Source organism: Salvia miltiorrhiza, chromosome 6 (genome assembly GCF_028751815.1).
Source record: "Salvia miltiorrhiza cultivar Shanhuang (shh) chromosome 6, IMPLAD_Smil_shh, whole genome shotgun sequence".
Lineage (NCBI taxonomy): Eukaryota > Viridiplantae > Streptophyta > Magnoliopsida > Lamiales > Lamiaceae > Salvia > Salvia miltiorrhiza.
In genome coordinates, this window is record NC_080392.1 from 4,164,633 (window position 1) to 4,183,407 (window position 18,775).

The 18,775-nt window shown below is 40.0% G+C and overlaps 3 protein-coding genes and 1 long non-coding RNA gene across 4 annotated transcripts; 3 read left to right on the forward strand and 1 right to left on the reverse strand.

Annotated features, from left to right (window-relative positions):
* The first annotated feature begins 1,999 nt into the window (after positions 1–1,999).
* Positions 2,000–3,604, forward strand: LOC130988054 (spermidine hydroxycinnamoyl transferase-like). Its single transcript, XM_057911812.1, has one exon. The coding sequence runs from the start codon at positions 2,144–2,146 to the stop codon at positions 3,473–3,475; it is 1,332 nt and encodes a 443-aa protein (XP_057767795.1). The 5' UTR covers positions 2,000–2,143; the 3' UTR covers positions 3,476–3,604.
* Positions 3,605–5,689: 2,085 nt separating this feature from the next.
* On the forward strand, positions 5,690–7,056 carry LOC130988055 (spermidine hydroxycinnamoyl transferase-like). Its single transcript, XM_057911813.1, has one exon. It carries the CDS (start codon positions 5,716–5,718, stop codon positions 7,054–7,056), a length of 1,341 nt encoding a protein of 446 aa, XP_057767796.1. The 5' UTR covers positions 5,690–5,715.
* A 1,338-nt stretch (positions 7,057–8,394) lies between these two features.
* On the reverse strand, positions 8,395–11,066 carry LOC130988056 (uncharacterized). The gene is made up of 4 exons (XR_009089959.1): positions 10,449–11,066; positions 9,463–9,915; positions 9,190–9,387; positions 8,395–8,703 (listed from the first exon to the last, which is right to left on the reverse strand). It is a non-coding gene; the product is annotated as an uncharacterized LOC130988056 (long non-coding RNA).
* Positions 11,067–13,038: 1,972 nt separating this feature from the next.
* Positions 13,039–17,012, forward strand: LOC130990064 (uncharacterized). The gene is made up of 5 exons (XM_057914263.1): positions 13,039–13,270; positions 14,904–15,136; positions 15,216–15,758; positions 16,100–16,871; positions 16,945–17,012. Exons 1-5 carry the CDS (start codon positions 13,039–13,041, stop codon positions 17,010–17,012), a joined length of 1,848 nt encoding a protein of 615 aa, XP_057770246.1.
* Positions 17,013–18,775: the final 1,763 nt, after the last annotated feature.

Here is an 18,775-nt window from a genome sequence, read left to right on the forward strand (position 1 = left end):
TGGAGATAAACTCAACCAAAAATGATCTCAAATAGGAAGTAAAATAATATCAACAATAATGGCTCCAGAAAGATTCCAAGTGATTTCAATGAAGAAAAAAGTGACGCACTTAATACTTAATAGTCTTAAATCAATAAAACTAGAGTTGTCTTCACTTAACCACGACTACTACAAATTATTGAATTATTATCGGATATACTCATTTCTTTACATGACAAGGAAGGTTCATATTTTATTATTTTTTATAAACTATTATAGTGTGATCTAACAAAAAACTGTTGTTAGTGGCTGCTAATTGTGGTTGGTGGTGATAATTAGTGGAATTTTTATTAGGTACGAACGCAGTTATATACTTATATTGATATATATTTGACCTTTTTAATCATCGAATTCTCTTCACGCACTTAATTTTAATTAGCTGTATGTATCAAGTCGTTGTGTAGAGATTCCTAATTTTCGAATAAATAAACCTCCACAAACTCATGTAGATAAAATTATAAAAAGGAAGAAGAAAATAATTACTTTCTCTGTCCACCAATTCGTGTCCTAGGGGAGAGGCATGAATTTTAAGAAAAAGTGTATTATTTATTTGTTGAGTGGAACGAGGCACGATTTTTAAAAAAAAGTAATTTATTTGTTAAGGAAATAGTTACTAAAAATGAGTATGAAAAGAAGCACGTGTCTTTTTTTTAAATGATTTATTTTTTAAGGAAATAGTTACTAAAAATGAGTAGGACATAAATTGATGGACGGACCAAAATGAAAATTGGAACACGACTTAGTGGATGGAGGGAGTATTAAAAATATATATTTTCTCTTCCTCCTCTTCTATTGAAGGGATTCATTTTTTTTAGCGGAACTAATATATAAAAAGAGAATACGATATCTAGAGCTATAAACAAACCAAGCCGCTCGCGAACTATTCGGAGTTAGACTCGAAAAAAGCTCGTTCAAGTTCGTTTAGAGAAGCTCGATAAATAAACAAACCAAACTTCAGCTTAGTAGTATTCGGCTCGTTAGCTCGTGAACATGTTCGTCAAGTGATTCAGCTTGAAAAATATAAATTATTAGTAGATACAACTAATATTTATCCACTAAAATTAATAATAATTGTATTAAATCTTTAATTAATTTTGTTTTTATAAAAAAATAATTAATATATTTATTATTTTGAATAAAATAATTTATTTTAAAAATAAAATAATCAATATTTTGAATATAAATATAAATTTAAAAAGTTTGTATAGGCTCGATTAGGCTCGTGAGCCGCTCGCGAGCCTCAAAGTATTCGGTAAGTAAAGTTCGGGATTCGATTCGATACTAAACAAATCAAACTTGAGCATACCACTATTCGGTTCGACTCGGTTCGATTACACCCCTCTGTCGATATCAACTAGTACAACTCTTTGTAATAAAAAATTAACTACCTCCAAAATATATCACTATATATTTTTCGATTCTAGAATAGACTATCGACTTTGATAATTATATCGCTAAAAAATTATGCAAAACTATTTGCAGATAAAATTTTCGACACCTAAAAAACGAGTAGGATTTTCTAGAATTGGCTTTACGTGAAAATGCGAAGATAAAAACACAAATAGTCATGCGTAAGTAGTTGTCAGAATGACACTATTTCATTCGGAAAATGACACTTGAACATTTTCGAATGACACTATTTAATTCAACATACAAATAACACTTGAAGATTTTCAAGTGTCATTTGTATGTGGTGTCATTCAGAAACCAGTTGCCCGTGAGAGCGTCTTATATAACAATATTACTTTTACGTCAAGAACCGTGCTAAATTTACTTCAACTTTATCACTAGAACAATTTTTATAAATCAACTTGTTTGAAATCTAAATTGAATCATACATGATAAAGATAGTCGACATTCAAAATATACTTTAGTTTCTCTGAAATGAGGATTGCTGCTCACCAAATACGTATTTTATATACCAGTTATAGTCAACTTGGAAGTTGGCAGATCACTTTAGGAAAAAGTCCATATTCCTCCACAAAGATTATCATAATATTCTACAATAACCAACCCAACAACACTTAATATTTTCTCTATATAATTAAACTCTGCATAACATGCATATCTATCTAATCTAAACCCTTCCATTCTAGTGTGCGTGATGGTGACCGTGAAAGCCACCCACATTGTCCGGCCGGCGGAGGCACGGCCGGACGAGATCATGTACATAAATTCATGCGATCAAATCAAAGACATAACCCACACTCCCACACTCTACTTGTACAATCACTCCGCCGCTTTGGAGGCCGCGAACGCCGTCTCCATACTCAAACACTCCCTCAGCAAAGCCCTAGCGCTCTTCTACCCGCTTGCCGGCCGCCTGCGCTGGGCGGAGGCGGGCGGCAGCAGGGTGGAGCTCCACTGCAACGGCGAGGGCGTCCCCATCTTCGAGGCGGAGTCCGACGCCGCCATCGAGGATCTCGGCGACTTCACGCCAACTCAAGCCATCCAACCCCTAATCCCCTCCGTCGACTACACCACCCCGCTCCACCAGATACCGATGGTGATCGTGCAGCTCACGCGCTTCCGCTGCGGCGGCCTCGGCCTCGGCCTCGGCATCTCCCACGTCATGGCCGACGGCCCCAGCGCCCTCCACTTCATCACCGAGTGGACCAAGTTCGCGCGCGGGGCCGGCCCCGTCGCGCCGCCGTTCCTCGACCGGAAGGTCGTCGACGCCGACCAGCCGCCGGCCAGCTTCGACTTCGATCCGGCGGTGCTCCGCCGTCCGCCGACGCTGATCGGGGAGGAGGACAGCCTGGAGCAGCGGAGGAAGCCGATCGCCGCCGCGGTCCTCGGCCTCAGCAAGCTCCAGATCGAGAAGCTCCGCCGCAAAGCCGATCTCGACAACGTTAGCCGCGGATACAGCAGGTTCGAGGCCGTCTCCGCGCACATCTGGCGGTGCACGAGCGAGGCGCGCGGCCACGCCGCGGAGCAGCAGACCAGCCTCCACTTCGTGGCGGACTTCCGCAACAAGCTAAACCCGCCGCTGCCGAAGAACTACTTCGGCAACGCGCTGATCCGCGTGGAGGCGACGGATAAATCCGGCAGCCTCCTCGCCGGCAGCATGGGCGCCGCCGCTAGAAAAATACGCGAGGCGGTGGAGAAGGTGAGCGACGACGCCGTGAGAGGCTACTTGGACTATCTGAAACGGCTGCCCGACGTGGGCCGGTTCAGGTCGCTGGACAACAACGGTCGGCCCAAGGGGGATTTCTACGGTAACCCGAATCTGGCGATCATCAGCTGGGCCGGGTTGCCCCTGTACGGCACGGATTTCGGGTGGGGCAATGAGATCCATTTAGGACCCGGGCCCATGGGATTTGATGGGAAAACCTTCATAATTCCTGATCGTGAAGGTGATGGTGCGTTCAACATCGCCATATGGCTGCAGGAGGAACACATCGCGCCTTTCAAAAAATGTTTTTATGATATTTGATTTTATATATAATATATGTATCAGTTTTGTATTATTTTAATTAATTTCTGCAAATTAAATCTGGGATGTGGAAGCTTTGTAACTTTGTTTGTAATCAATTAATCGTATTGTTGCCTGTAATTCCTTTGATTGTGTTGGCGGAGTTGAGATGTTCATTGTTTAATCTGTTTTGAACTGAATATATAAATATGTAGTTATGTAAAAGTTGGTGGAGCAATAGTGCTTATGCAGTCACCAGACTTTAATTAATTAATTAATCTATGAATAAATGGCTCAATAAAATATTCAAAAATGAAAAACCACTGTACACCAGAAGATGAAAGGTAACGTAGCTATCCAATCCATTGCTAAGCTGCTTCCTTTTGATCACTAAGAGGCTAGGGTGTTTGGCTGAAATTATAAATTTATAAGCTCATTAAAACAACCTATAAATTATTTAAAAGTTTATAAACTGCTTCAAAGTGTTTGATAAAAGAAACTTGTAAAAAGCTTATAAGCTATAAAAATAAGTTTCAAGAGCTTATGAACTCCCCCAAAAATTAATAAGTTCATCTACTTTAATTTATTTTCTTATTATCTTATAAGCAAAACTCATTTTCAAAAATAACTCAACTATAATTTTTTACTTTCAACATATATTATTCTAATTCATCACACTTTGATTTTCTCTCTCTAACTAAAAATTCTTTATCTAGCTTATAAGCTCAAATAAACAAACACTTTGACAATTTAATTATAAGCTCTTAAGAAACTACATCTTATAAGCTCTTAAACATCTTGTAACTTATAAGCTCTTTAAATAAACTTAGCCAAACACCCTCTAAATCACTTAATATACGTGAATACGAATATGTTCTATAAATTGTAACTCAAATTAATTATCATGCCAAAATATAATTCTTCATTTTTTTTCTTTTAAAAAAGATAAACTATTTAATATTTTCAAATAAACCAAGATATCCAATATCGAAATATGTTGTCAATTATAAAAAAGGTTATTCGCTCAATTTTTAAAATAGAAAATAAATTACTGCTACAACCCAACAACAACGACCACAACTATTTCAAATGGGATCCTCTATCCCAAAATATAGTATTATTTTATAATTTTTAATTATTTTTTATTCAATTTTAATTTATTATGCTTTTATATAATATAAAAATAATTAATAAGGGTTCACTCATCCATTTAGGGTTTATAATTATTATTTTTATATTTATTTGTATTAATAATAGATTATTTGGGTTCATTAATTCAAAGTAAATAAATGTATATTATTAATTTTTTAATAATAGATTATAACTTAAAATGATATCCCATCGAAACTCCACGTGTTACAAACTAGTTTTATCATAATACTTTTATTTTATTTTATTTTCTTGGTGTAGTGGGCGAACCCTATTCCATGTGTACCCTTACTCTAGTACTCCATAATTTTATCAATTTTTCTAGTTATTCTCTTGTTTAAATACGTATGTTTCCAACATTTTTTTGTGATGTATATATACACAGTCCGATTTCTAAATGTCTCGTGCAAGAGTAACAACCAGTGACGGAACCAGGAAGGCTAGGGGGCTAGAGCCCAAATGGGATCCCACTATTTTGTGTGTACCATCGTGCATCACTCTTAATTTATTACTATAATTTTTAATTATATTTTCTTCAATTTTAATTTATTATGCTTTAATATTATAAAATGATAATTAACAATGGTTCACTCATCCAATTAGGATTTATAATTATTTTTTTATTTATTTAAATTAATAATTGATTATTTGAGTTCATTAATTCAAAGTTAGGGTATATATATATATATATAATATTTTAAAATTTTAATTTTTAGTGATAAATATTAATTAGAGTTCATAATATAATAATATTTTTTATTTTTATTAAAAAATTATAAAATAGATAAATTAAAAGTGGTATAAAGTGATATACACAAAATAGTGGACAGAGGATTCCCTAGGAACTAAATTAATTCATGCATGGCACCACCGGTAACATCATCTTAGTTATATAAACCTACCCTTAGAAATCAAATTAATTCATGCATGGCACCACCGGTAACATCATCTTAATTATATAAACCTACCCTTCTGATTTCTAAACCTACCTTTCGATTTCTACTTCTAAATATCACCTATATATACATACATACAACACTAGTCTTTCATCTCCACCACTAACCAAATCACAGCCCTCCTCTCCTCTCCATCTCTTCTTTTACTTCCGCAAAATGGCGACAGTCGAGGCCACTCACATTGTCCGGCCGGCGGAGGCGACGCCGGACGAGATCATGTACTTGAATGCCGGCGATCAAATCAAAGATATCCTCCACACTCCAACCCTCTACTTCTACAAACACTCCGCCGTGTTAGACGCAATCGACGCCGTTTCGCGCCTTAAGGACTCCCTCGGCAAGGCCCTCGTGCCCTTCTACCCGCTCGCCGGGCGCCTCAGCTGGGCGGCTGAAGGCGGCGGCAGGGTCGAGCTCCACTGCCGCGGCCAGGGAGTCCCCATATTCGAAGCCCACTCCGACGCCGCCGTGGAGGATTTCGGCGATTTCCGCCCAACTCCGGCCATGCTGCCGTTCATCCCCTCGGTGGACTACACCGCTCCCATCCACGAAATCCCCATGCTCATCGTGCAGCTCACGAGACTCCGCTGCGGCGGCGTCACCGTCGGCCTCGGCTTTTCCCACGTCGTGGCCGACGGCTCCAGCGCCCTCCACTTCGTCGGCGAGTGGGCGAAGATCGCCCGCGGCGTGGGGCCCGCCGTGCCGCCCTATCTAGATCGTAAAGCGTTGGAAGCCGACACGCCGCCGATCTCTGAATTCGACGCGGCGGTGCTCGGCCCCATGCCGACTCTGCTCGGCCAGGAGGACGACCCGGACGAGCAGGAGAAGCCGGTCGCCGTCGCGCTCCTCAGCCTCAGCAAAACCCTAATAGAGAAGCTCCGCGGCAAGGCCAACCTCGGCCTCGACAACGCCTCGTGCCGCGGCTACAGCCGGTTCGAGGCGGTCGCCGCCCATATCTGGCGGTGCACGAGCAAGGCGCGCGGCCACGCCGCCGAGCAGCCGACCGGCCTCTTCTTCGTTGCCGACTTCCGCAAAAGATTGAACCCGCCGCTCCCTGAAAACTACTTCGGCAACGCCCTATTTCGCGTGGTGGTCACCGAGAAATCCGGCAGCCTCCTCTCCAACCCAATCTCCGCCGCCTCCAGAAAAATCCGCGAGGCCGTGGAAAAGGTGACCGACGACGCTGTGAGAGGCTACATGGACTATTTAAAGAAGTTGCCGGATGTGGGGCGGTTCAGATCACTGGACAGCGAGGGGCGGCCGAAGAGGGGTTTATTGGGAAACCCTAATGTGGTGATAATAAGTTGGGCGGCGCTGCCGTTGTTAGGAACGGATTTCGGGTGGGGGAAGGAGATGAACGTGGGGCCGGGACCGATAGGATTAGACGGAAAATCGTATATCCTCCCCGGCGACGGCGGCGACGGTGGATTGAATGTTGCCATTTGGCTGCAGGAAGATCATTTGGATGAATTCAAGAAATGCTTCTATGACGACATTTGAGCAATTTTACGTCTTCGTGTTTCTCTTCTTTTTTTTTTTTTAGAGATAGTACAGTGTCCCTTATTGTACGTGTTTATGTCTGAAAACATCATGATAGCAGATGAGATCCTCTGTCCCACAATATTGTGTGTATCACGTGTACCACTCTTCATTTCTTTGTTTTATAAATTGTTTTTTATAAAAATAAAAATTATTATTATATGATAAACTCTAATTAGTATTTATCATTGAAAAATTAATATTTAAAAAATTATATACCTTAACTTTGAATTAATGAACCCAAATAAGCTATAAGCTTAAAGAACATCTTGCGAACCACTCTTAGGGTTAGGGATGATTGGAAAAATCTGATGAAAATCTCCAAAAAAACGCTCTAGTTTTGGCCCCAAAAGGCATATCCAACCTTGGATTCATTGCATATCCGCATGACATGGTTCCTATTTTGAAATGAAAATTTAATTGACCGTGTTCACGCGTCTTCTCCCCCTGGAGTCCATTCACACCAGATCTGGGCGCCGGAAAAGTACGAAGGTGTGCTTTGACTGACCCACTCAATCCCGCCGGATCGGACCGCCGGACGGCCTGGACCTTCCCTCGCTGTCACTCCGCAAGCTGCTCGCCCGCCTCAGCAACGCCCAACGGCCCAGACTCCGACTCGCGCCGACTCGTCGGATCGATCGGTGAGCGGGGCCTCCATCGAAGCCGACGGCACCGGTCACGAAGTTCCCAGCAACGGCGTTGAGCCTTCTCCAGTGGCGCACTACTACAAAAAAGCTAATAGACATTGGGCAATGCCTATTGTCTATTAGAGAAAATGTCTGTTGTTGTAAGTGGTAGTGTCGTAGGTGCCTAGAAAAAGGTGCTCAAAGACCACAGGTATTGCCTGTTGTCATAGATATTTATGACAACAGACATTGTATATGGTCTTTGAGAGCATAGAGTCCGTTGTTGTATCATTAATATCACTATGGTTTTCGAGTAGTGTCGTAGGTGCCGATTGTCTATGGTATTTTCTGTATACGACACTAGCTTTTGTCTGTTGTCGTAGTAGAAAAACACCCAATTTATTTCTTATATACCACCTCAGTTTTTGAGTTGTGTCGTAGGTCCCAAAAAAACCATGCTCTTTTATAATTTTAAAATCAATTAAATCCTGTATTTATAAGAAATTTTTTTTCCTGAAAATTCAATATTTATTTAAAAGCATGAGAAAATCATTTTCATTTATAACATAATCATTATAAAATTTCAATATTCATTACAACTTAAAGATTCGACCAAATTCTAACAATAACTAAAACTAAAATGTGTGGATCCACTACCAAATAAGTTCAATCCTAACATTCAAATGAGTTAACACTTGTATTAAAATTATCATCCGAAGATAATCAAAATGCTAAGTACAATAGTTCTATATAAAGTCAAAAGAAAATAAAAATGACAAAAAACTACCACAAACCAAAAAAAACTCAAGTCTTTGCCCTTGTAAAGCTGAGCTACCTCGTGATACTTTGACTTGAATGGGTACTCTTACGACTTCTTTTGTGCTTCTTGCTCGAAATTAGACTTGATGCTGAATCAACATCTTGCATGGCTAACCAAAACAGGTCATACACTATGTACTCGTGGCTGACAGAAGCTAGACTCCTGCAATATTCAAGACATGCAGATCAGCAAAGACTTGAAATAATATCACTTAATCAGTGATAAAAATAAAATAAAATTAAGAAACAAATACGAGTAGTACCTTCAGGCAACTAAACCATGACAAAAATATAGGGCAATATCTAGTCAAGGTAGGAAACCAATAATTGAACAATCATACGGAGATATGATACACATGAAAGCTTAAAACTAATACATAAACTGGTTACATGTAAATTTGTGAAGAATATGCGAGTTATGTCCCAGCATGATCTAATAGACTAATAGAGTACTTACAGAAGAATAAATCTTAAGGATAACTTAAAAAGGAAAAAAAAAAGAAAAAGAAAAAAAAGACCTTTGACTTAATCCTCATGATCACCAGAATGCATATCCAATGCATATCAAGTTAACTTGTATGCTAAAAATATTCCACTCCACAGGATGATGATAAAATAATAATGTGCTGTAAGTAATACGACAGATTACCTTTCCCACTATCTCCAATAAAACAGCAACAGCAGGCTCTTGTAAGTACCGTTTCTTAGCTGCAAGATCAATAAGACATTTGTTAAATTCTTTGATGAGTGCACTACTATTATCTGATATCCATTCTTCAGTAAGCTTTCCCGATCTTGCAAGAGCTCCATATGCAAATAAACGGCCCAGTAAGCAGTCTTTAACCTCCTATAAATAAAAGGCTCCACATAAATAAAATATAAATCTCAATTACTGACTTCATGAGAAGGGACCAATACTCACCTGACCCCCTTCATGGAAGAAGAGACCTCCAGCAAAGTTGTAATTAGCTTTAACAAGGACTCTAATTTAATGCTATGAACCATGCCAACTAACATTGTAAGACCAAGTGCAAACCCTTGTCTAGCACACTGCAACAGAAGAGTATAGGAAAAGCGAAGAACATATAGTATATAGGACGCTAATAAGAAAGCGTATCTGAAGAGGTGAAGCCTAAATATACGAACACAAAATCTTCATTGGGCCATATGAAACATGTCTCTTCATTCATAACTAAGTTAAAGTAGCAATAAAGTAACTCTCCAAGAACATTCTTGGCAACTTTCTCTGCATATTCGGATATGGTGTTACTGGGGTTTCTAGTGCCAGTTGGATATGAAACATTAATAAGCAAAAAACAATTATAAATTATCAAATCTCCAAGTCCCAAACCTGCTCCAATAATTATAGTTAAATCTGCATCAAATCAAAAGGTTTTCGAGTCTTAGTCAATCGATATAACACCTCTAAGGCCAACTTAAACCACAAAACAAAAGAATAAATGACGGCTTATCTTACATAAGTATGTTCAAGATAATCTCTTACTATTACCAGATAATCTTAACCCATCAATGCTCACAATTTCAATATTCACAACCACACTAATGAGTATTTGGTTAACTACGTTACGCATCCTAGTCTTTGATAAATCGTTAAATGGCAGAAAATCAATTAAGGAGAAAACCGAAAAATAATATACGGAATGGCAAAATGATTCAATTTTTAACATGAAGTTTTTTGCACAATTTAAAATGCAAAAACCTCAAACAACAAACATCATATACCAAAGTAGGAAGCCATTCAACCATCCACTGAATATAAATTCCAAACAAAAAGCAAAATTTTTCTTCTTCAAGCTAAATCAAAACAAGGATGAGCAATGGATTAATGAATCACGAAAAACAACAGGAATCAACAACAATTACAAATTGAGTAGGATGAAATAATACCTCGGAAGTGAATAGTTAGAATTGCGGAGAGACGACGAGCTGAAGTCAGAGTGGAGCAGCATGCTGAATCCGAAGGAGCAAGAGTGCTAAGAGGAACTGAATCGAACTCGAGCTAGGGCTGGCCACATCCAGCGTCTCTCTCTCTCTCTCTCTCAGAAATCTCTCTTCTCTCTCCCAAGCCGCCGACCACCTCCAGCAAGACCGGCGGCGCTTCGTCAGCGGTTCTTCACCCCCACCATCATCTGCATCTGTCGACTCTCCCTCTCAACATCTCGCCCGACTCTCTCGGTCTCCATCTCCTCTCTCGCCATGAACAGCTGCAGCCGCAGCCGCTCTTCCACGGCTGCCGCGTCGCCGCCCCCTTCTCCATCTCTTCGCCGACTCTTTCTCCATCCCCATCCCCCAATTGGTCAAACCCCCAGATAGAAACCCAAAATCTCTCTCTCAAGACCCCAATTAGAAAACTACCCTCTGCCTCTTCCTCTCACTCATCCGCCTGCCGCCACCGTTTACCATAGCAGCGGCTTCGATAGGGTTTGGTGATTGGAGAAGGAGCAGCGGAATGGGATTTGGGGGAAAGCAGACGGGAGAGAGAGCTAGTGATTGGTGGTTTGGGGAAATTAGATTAGATTACATTTATTTCAAAGAAAAACAAAATTATTTTTTAAATTTTATTATTATTTCACCAATTTATTATTTTTATAAAATAACATCATATATATGACCATGGACTATTAGATCCAGTGTTATAGATTATATTTAACAACTCAGCTATAACAACAGACTCATAAGTCTAGTGTCTATTAGCATATTTACATGCTAAAAGACTACAGACAAAGATAAGACCACAGACAAAATATATAAGACCACAGACTTTGACAAAAAACAGTGTTATATGTGTAATGTCTTATCCAATTTTTGTTGTAGTGGCGGCTTCGGGTGATTTCTCCAGATCCGCCCTTGGCAAGGAGACGCGCCACCAGCCTGGACTACGTGCCAGCCACCAGCCCGGCGTTGCTCGCCGCACGCCGGCCCACCGTTCGCTGCTGCTGTGCTCAGTCCCGTCAGCCCCACCGCCGCTTGAGAGCAGCGACGCCATAGACGTCGCGCGGCCTACTCCATAGCGAGCTGCTCCGGCAAGGCTGCGGGCGTCGCTCAACGCACGTTGCTCTCTCGACGTCGCCGTTGCAATCTCCGCTGCCGATCTGAACTATTTGTGAGAAATGGCATCGCTCCAGCCTCCCCTCCCAAATTACCCCATTGTGTCTAATAACTTTGCTCCTGTCAGTCGATCTTCATCGCCACTACACAGTTCTACTAGGGTTTTCACCACTGCTGATCAGACGACAATGAACTCTTCCACAGTAATGACGGCGCTTCTCTTCCCCGAGTCTGGAATCACGATGCCTCCGAGCATCACTGTCACAGATAGTTCGGCGGAGGCTGCTAGAGTTACTGCTGATGTTTCGTTCCCGGAAATCGCTGCGGTGATGACTGCCCATACTGTCGGCGTCTCTTCTCAGGCCGATGGTCCTAAGGGCCTGATCCCGCCTCGCTCGATCGGGACTGCCCATCCGAAAGTGGTCAGTCCGCTGTCTGCTCCGAAGGTGTCGCCTCCGCCGAAAGCCTCTTTTGCAGATAAACTGAAAGCTAGGGATGGCAGTCCGACAGAGCAAGTTTCCAAGCCTAGGGACGTCCCCGCTCATGACTATACAATCCTCCGACCAGAGTTGGTGGATCTCAAACGTTGCCTTGTTTTAGAGCCTTCTTTCCACCAAAGACAAGTCCAGCGTTTCGCCCATGCGATTCACGGCCGGCTGATCCTCCGCAAAGGTGAGTCACCTCGGTTTGCAGCGGATCTTTGGGAGGAACTTCAGCAGCTTTGGAAACCGGCTGCTGGTTGGTCGATTCATCCGCTCGGAAAAGGTTACTTCACTTTTAATTTCACCACCGACGAGGATAGGGCAGCGGCTTTCGCTAAAAAGACTTGGCGTCTACGCTCAGGTATACTCCATCTCCAGGCTTGGGTGCCGAATTTTGATCCCTACAAAGCGAATTCTACCCTGGTTCAGGTATGGATTAGAATCTTTAACTTGCCACATGAATATTGGCACCCAGAGGTTCTTTCCGGGGTCGCATGAGAAGTGGGTACGCCTATCTTGATTGATGGTCAGTCTGCACAGGCTCATGTGGGTCACTTTGCTAGAATTCTTGTTGAGTTAGATGTTTCGGCTGATATTCCTGAAGCTTTAGATATTAAGTGTGGCGACATTGATTTTACTATCAAGTTTGGATATGAGAATTTGCCTTATTACTGCTCCGTCTGCAATGTTGTGGGACATATTTCTAATGAATGCAGAAGAAGTAAAACGACCACGACCGAGGAACGTCGTCAGTCCAAGGTAGATGACCACAGGGTTCATCCTCGTCCCTACACCGGAAATCATGAAACTCCAGCATGGGCTGGAAAGGAGCTGAGGTTGGACAGAAACTGAACTCTTCTTCAGACTCTCCTACCTCATCCAATCCCTTTGCTGTGTTGGTTTCTCTAGAGTTGCAAGATGAACAGAGACTTGTTGGTGATGATAACATGGACAAGCCGCCTTCTGATGGAGGCCGAGCTTCAGATGCTTGCATCCCTCAGGACAGTCAGGGTAGAAAGGATATGGAACACCCTGGGTCAGATGACGAAAAGAGCCAAATTGAGGTAGTTGAGCAGGAACACGAGAGGAGTTCTGCACCTCTGGTTGTTCAGCCGCTTGCTGTTATGACTGACAACAACGCTGTGCTAACTTTGACTGGGACGACAGGACCCATTTCTCGTACACGAGGGCGTCCGAAAGGGGCTATCACCAAGAAGGAGAGAGTTTCTGATTCTTCTATCAAGCACAGGCTCCGTCGTATCATAATCAATGGCATGTCTTCGGATTTCCAAAACTCAGCACGCCGTGACGATATGCATGGCCCAAGTCTTGACACTTCTTCGCCTGTGGAGTTCCTGAATAAAGTGAAATATGCTCAGTCTCGAGGACAGATACTGCAAAACTTTGTGATCAACTCCTCTAACTCTACCGATGCAGCCCATGCTATGTCGGTTGTGGCCTCTTCAAAAATGAAGAAAAAATGGGACGATATGTTGGACGATGAAGAGGACGATGTTTTAGACGAGGACGACCCTCTTAAAATGTTCTCTTAGTCTTGGTTTGTTTTTTGGTTACCCGGGGTTTCTTGCGGGTGTTTTTGCTTGTTTCCTTATGTATCTGGTCTCTCTTTTTTTCTTTTTCTTTTTAATAAAATTTCTATTTCAGCAGAACCCAAATAAGCTATTATTAATTCAAATAAATATAAAAAAATAAGTATAAACCCTAAATGGATGAGTGAACCCTTGTTAATTATCTTTATATTATATAAAAGCATAATAAATCAAAATTGAATAAAAAATAATTTTAAAATATAAAGAAATGAAGAGTGGTACATGTGGTACACACTATATTTTGGGACAGAGAATCTCATTTGGATAGCAATGGGGTGGTCGCTGGCATATGGGATCCTGTGTTCCAGGATATATTGTGTACCACTGTGTACCACTTGCATTATGTAATAATTTTAAATTATTTTTTGTTCAATTTTAATTTATTATGCATTAAAATAATATAAAGATAATTAATAAGGGTTCACTCATCCAATTAGGGTTTATAATTATTTTGTTATATTTATTTGAATTAATAATAGATTATTTGGGTTCATTAATTCAAAGTTAGGGTATATAATTTTTAAAATTTCAATTTTTTAATGATAAATATTTATTAGAGTTCATAATATAACAATAATTTTTATTTTTATAAAAAATAATTATAAAATAAAGAATTTAAGAATGGTAGACGGTGGTACACACTATATTTTGGGATAGAGGATCCCATCTGGGTCGCTGGTCCCTGAGATTTTCAAAAATAGCAGAGGGTATTTTCATAATTTTATATTAAAAAAATTATCTACGTCATTATCATGTTTAGCTATTTTATACTGTAATTAATATGTAAGCTTTAGAGTTAAGACATTTTTTTTTACTTGGGGGAGAGGGGGAGCAGTGAGGTTTGAACCCGAGACCTCACTGTTCACACATGAGGTCGCACCGCTTGGTGTCCCCTTGGAGACAGAGTTAAGACGTTTTGAAGAAGTAAACACATAATTAATTTATGCATATCATGCTTGATTGAATTTTAGAAATTTATTTTTTGAATTTGATATTGAAAATTATTTTGCTTTACAAAGTTTATGGGATTTTGACAAATAAAATCACGAATTATTTCAAATTTGCAATTTTAACGTGACATTTTGAGTGTGGTGAATTAAATTACTATTTTTTCAATTTTTATAATTCCATTTCCCAATTTTTTTTATCAGCAGATTGTTGAATTGAAGCTTACATGGATTAGTAATGACTTACGTTGGAAGAATTCTACCGAAACGGGAAGATCCCGAGGGGAGGTAATCCTTCCTTCATTGTTCTTATTCCCAAAAAGGAAGGTGCGATCTCTCTCGACGATTTCAGGCCCATTTCCCTCATTAGCAGCCTGTACAAAGTTATTGCCAAAATCTTGGCAAATAGAATGAAAGGTGTTATGGACTCCATCATTTCTGATAATCAGAGTGCTTTTATCAGCGGAAGGTTCATTCTTGATGGAGTGGTAATCTTGAATGAGGCTATAGCAGAGGCAAAAAAAAAAGAAGAGAAAGAGGCTTTTCTTCAAAGTGGATTTTGCAAAGGCATATGATTTCGTGGAGTGGGATTACTTGGATGTTATGCTCGATAGATTTAACTTCGACTCGAGGTGGAGGAAGTTGATAAGAGGCTGTCTCACTTCGGCATCGGCAAATGTCTTAGTTAATGGTTCTCCTTCTGGGGAATTTTCGCTGGAGAAAGGTCTCCGTCAAGGTGATCCACTGTCACCGTTCCTCTTCCTAATTGCAGCAGAAGGATTGCACTCCCTGGTCGAGAGAGCGGTGGAGAAAGGTTTTGTGGGGCCGGCAGAGATCGGAAAAGACAACATTAGGATCTCTCACCTCCAATACGCTGACGATACTGTCTTCGTGTTGGCCGATGAAGAGAAAAATGCAGAAGCAATTAAGTATATCCTCATGTTATTCCATTTAATCTCTGGGATGTCGGTGAATTTCAACAAGAGCAATCTCATGGGAATTGGCGTCGATGTCAGTAGACTTGAGAGGATGGCCGCGGTCCTGGGATGTAATGTCAGATCTATGCCGTTCAAATACCTTGGAATAAAGGTGGGTGGCTGCTGCAAAAAGGTAACAGATTGGAATTACTTGGTGGAAAAAGTTAAGAAGAAAATTGACTCGTGGAAGAACAGAAAGCTCTCTTTGGCTGGACGAGCCACTTTGATTAAAGTTGTTCTTCAGTCCATTCCAATTTATCAACTTTCTTTCTCCTATATTCCAAAAGCAACGGTGCGTGCCTTGAATTCTTTATGTGGGAGTTTCTTGTGGGGAGGGGGGAGCATTCGCGCTCGGTGGCGTGGGTGAAGTGGAAGGAGTTGTGTTTAACAAAAGCAGAAGGGGGGCTTGGTTTTAAGAATTTGGAATGGTTTAATCATGCTCTTGTGGTGAAATGGTTTTGGAGATTCTTAAAGGGAGGAGGTCTGTTGTGGGCTAGAGTTGTCAAGTCGTTGTATGGGGATCTTGAGTGGGGTGAGAAAACGGTGAAGTGTTGTGGTAGAGGCAGGGTTAGGGATGGGTGGTGGTCTAGAATTATCTCTGTGATTGGTGGTTCGGGGGAGTCTTGGTTTCTTGATAACATTTGCATTAAAGTCGGGGATGGGAATAATACAAAATTTTGGAGTCACAAATGGGTAGGGTCGATGCCTCTAAAGTTCGTCTTTCCTCGGTTGTATCATCTTTGTGTCAATAAAGAGGCCCTCATTAGCGAGTCGGGTACTTGGGAGAATGGGGTCTGGAAGTGGGAACTGAGCTGGAGACGAGAGCTTTTTGAAAGAGATTTGAGGGGGGTTGAAGCTCTGCTTTCTTTCATCTCTGGTGCTAAGCTTGATGCAGGTGCTGCTGATGATTGGTCTTGGACTGCTGCTAAGGATGGTTTCTATTCCACTAGATCGGCATACGAAGTCATTTACAAGACAAGACAGGAGAGGCCAGCACCGGAAGCGATCAACGACATCCTCTCGAAGGTGTGGAAAAGCCCAGTTCCGCATAAAGTTAGGGTCACAGCATGGCGGACGCTAAGAGATAGACTTCCCACGTGTGCCAATCTTAGAAGAAGGAATATTCTGGTGGACGAAGTGGATCTCGGCTGCAATGCATGCTTTCATAACGAGGAGACGATTGACCATTTCCTTTTACATTGCCCGAAGACGGAAAAAGTTTGGGAGGATATCCTTCGCTGGCTTGGTATGTGTTTTGTGAGACCACCTAACGTGGTGTCACACTTCCTTTCGTTTACTAATCTGGGAATTTGGAAAAGGAGTAGAAAATTCTTACTTGCGCTGTGGTGCTGTGTTAACTGGGTCGTCTGGAGATGTAGAAATGTGAGCAGATTCGAAAACAAAGGATGAGACATACACAAAGTGGTTACGGAGATTAAGGTGAGGATGTGGAGTTGGGGTAAGATTTTCGGTTTTCTTGAGTTAGATTCGAACTTTGAGGGATGGTTAGCTGATGCTTCATCTCTTGTGACTCTGTAATGTGATCTTGGTACTGCTGGTACCCATGGTTTTTTATAAATTCCTTTTTCTTATCAAAAAAAGTAATGACGACTCGTTTTTGTGAGGCTTAAACGACGTCGTTTCTGTGAGGCCTAAACGACGTCGTTTCGTACAATTTCAATTAAAATTTTCTTCAAATTAGAAAGAGACCGTATCTTGTATTTGCACCATAATTTTCAATATTTAGTAAATTTATTGCAAAATACATCGTAACATGAATATTATGTGGAGAACTAATCTACATAAACTCCAAGTTAACAATCTGACGATCGGAAAAAAATTTAGGGGGACGAAATTGCAAAAATTGAAAAGATGGTGATTTAGCCACATTTCAAAAGTCACGTTAAAATTGTTAATTCGAAATAGTTCTTGATTTTATTTGCCAAAACTCCAAATTTTATCCATCTTGATTTTTTGAAGTTGTTTTATATAAACTTGAAAATCTATTTCAAATGTATTTTTTGTAATTTAAATTATATTATAATTGTGTTAATGATTAGTATTATTTATTTTTAATTTAATCTAATTTTTTTATTTTAAATTTAATTATAAATTTTATTTTAATTTTTTTTTGGCCCCCTGAATTAAAATTCTGGCCCTGATCGGTTTTATAAATAGACTCTTTCTCTATTGATTGAGTCGAAGTTGGAACTCTTGCCTAGGGTGTCGATTCTTTAAGAGCTATGAAGAGGACGATTTGCCGCTGCTGCTTTTCATTTTATTCCTATGTCTACTGATTGGTCATATTTATCTCATAAATATGTTATCTTGTAATTATAGCATCCAGAAATTAAAACACATATTGGCACAGTCATAATGCAAAGTTTAATTTAATTTGGAAGTGCATTTCAGTCTCAGCCTAATCGTCTCTGAGTAAAATAAGTCAATTGTCATCACATTCGAAGCCGCCACTTTTTGAGCTACTTCATATATATCATATATAGGAAGGAAAACTGCACCAAAATACACCAACTTTGCCGAAGTTAGGAATTTACATTTTAATACACCAATTTATTTAGTTGTTCAATTTTGACACGATTTTGAATTCCGGCGACCACATTTTCTGACGTGGCAATTACGTGGCTATTACTTATCAAGCGTGGCTTCCAGACGACGTCGTTTTGCATATGTGTCAATTAACGTGTCAATTCGTTTTGTTCTCTGAATTAAAAATAGGGTTTTAATCAAATCGTCGTCGTTTTGTTCTGAATTGATACTATACCCTCATGCACCAACTTTAATTTCACCTTCTTCTTTCTCATTTCCATTTTCACCGATGTCACAGCCCAAAACCATTTATTTCCTTTGCAAATTTTATTTGGAAATTATTATATTTTCAAGTTATTAACATATATATATATATATATATATATATATCTAAGAGTCGAGTTTATGAATTTAGTCTAGTCGCGCCCCTACTTAGATAAATAACTTTAAATTATAGATTATATATTCTTAGCAATAGAAATTTATTTTATACTTAAATACATTAATTTAAAATTTTAGCCATGAATAAATATTTGCATAATATTCTTTATTTTGGACCTAAATAATTTGAATTGAAGTGGGCCTTTTAACTGTGATTTTGTA

Bases quoted from the DNA above. Each gene is read 5' to 3' on its own strand.
- LOC130988054 (XM_057911812.1), top strand. From the start codon at position 2,144: ATGGTGACCGTGAAAGCCACCCACATTGTCCGGCCGGCGGAGGCACGG.
- LOC130988055 (XM_057911813.1), top strand. From the start codon at position 5,716: ATGGCGACAGTCGAGGCCACTCACATTGTCCGGCCGGCGGAGGCGACG.
- LOC130990064 (XM_057914263.1), top strand. From the start codon at position 13,039: ATGGACAAGCCGCCTTCTGATGGAGGCCGAGCTTCAGATGCTTGCATC. The intron at 13,271-14,903 runs GTACACGAGGGC...TTACGTTGGAAG, and splicing joins GACGACAGGACCCATTTCTC to AATTCTACCGAAACGGGAAG. The intron at 16,872-16,944 runs GTATGTGTTTTG...AATTTGGAAAAG, and splicing joins GGATATCCTTCGCTGGCTTG to GAGTAGAAAATTCTTACTTG.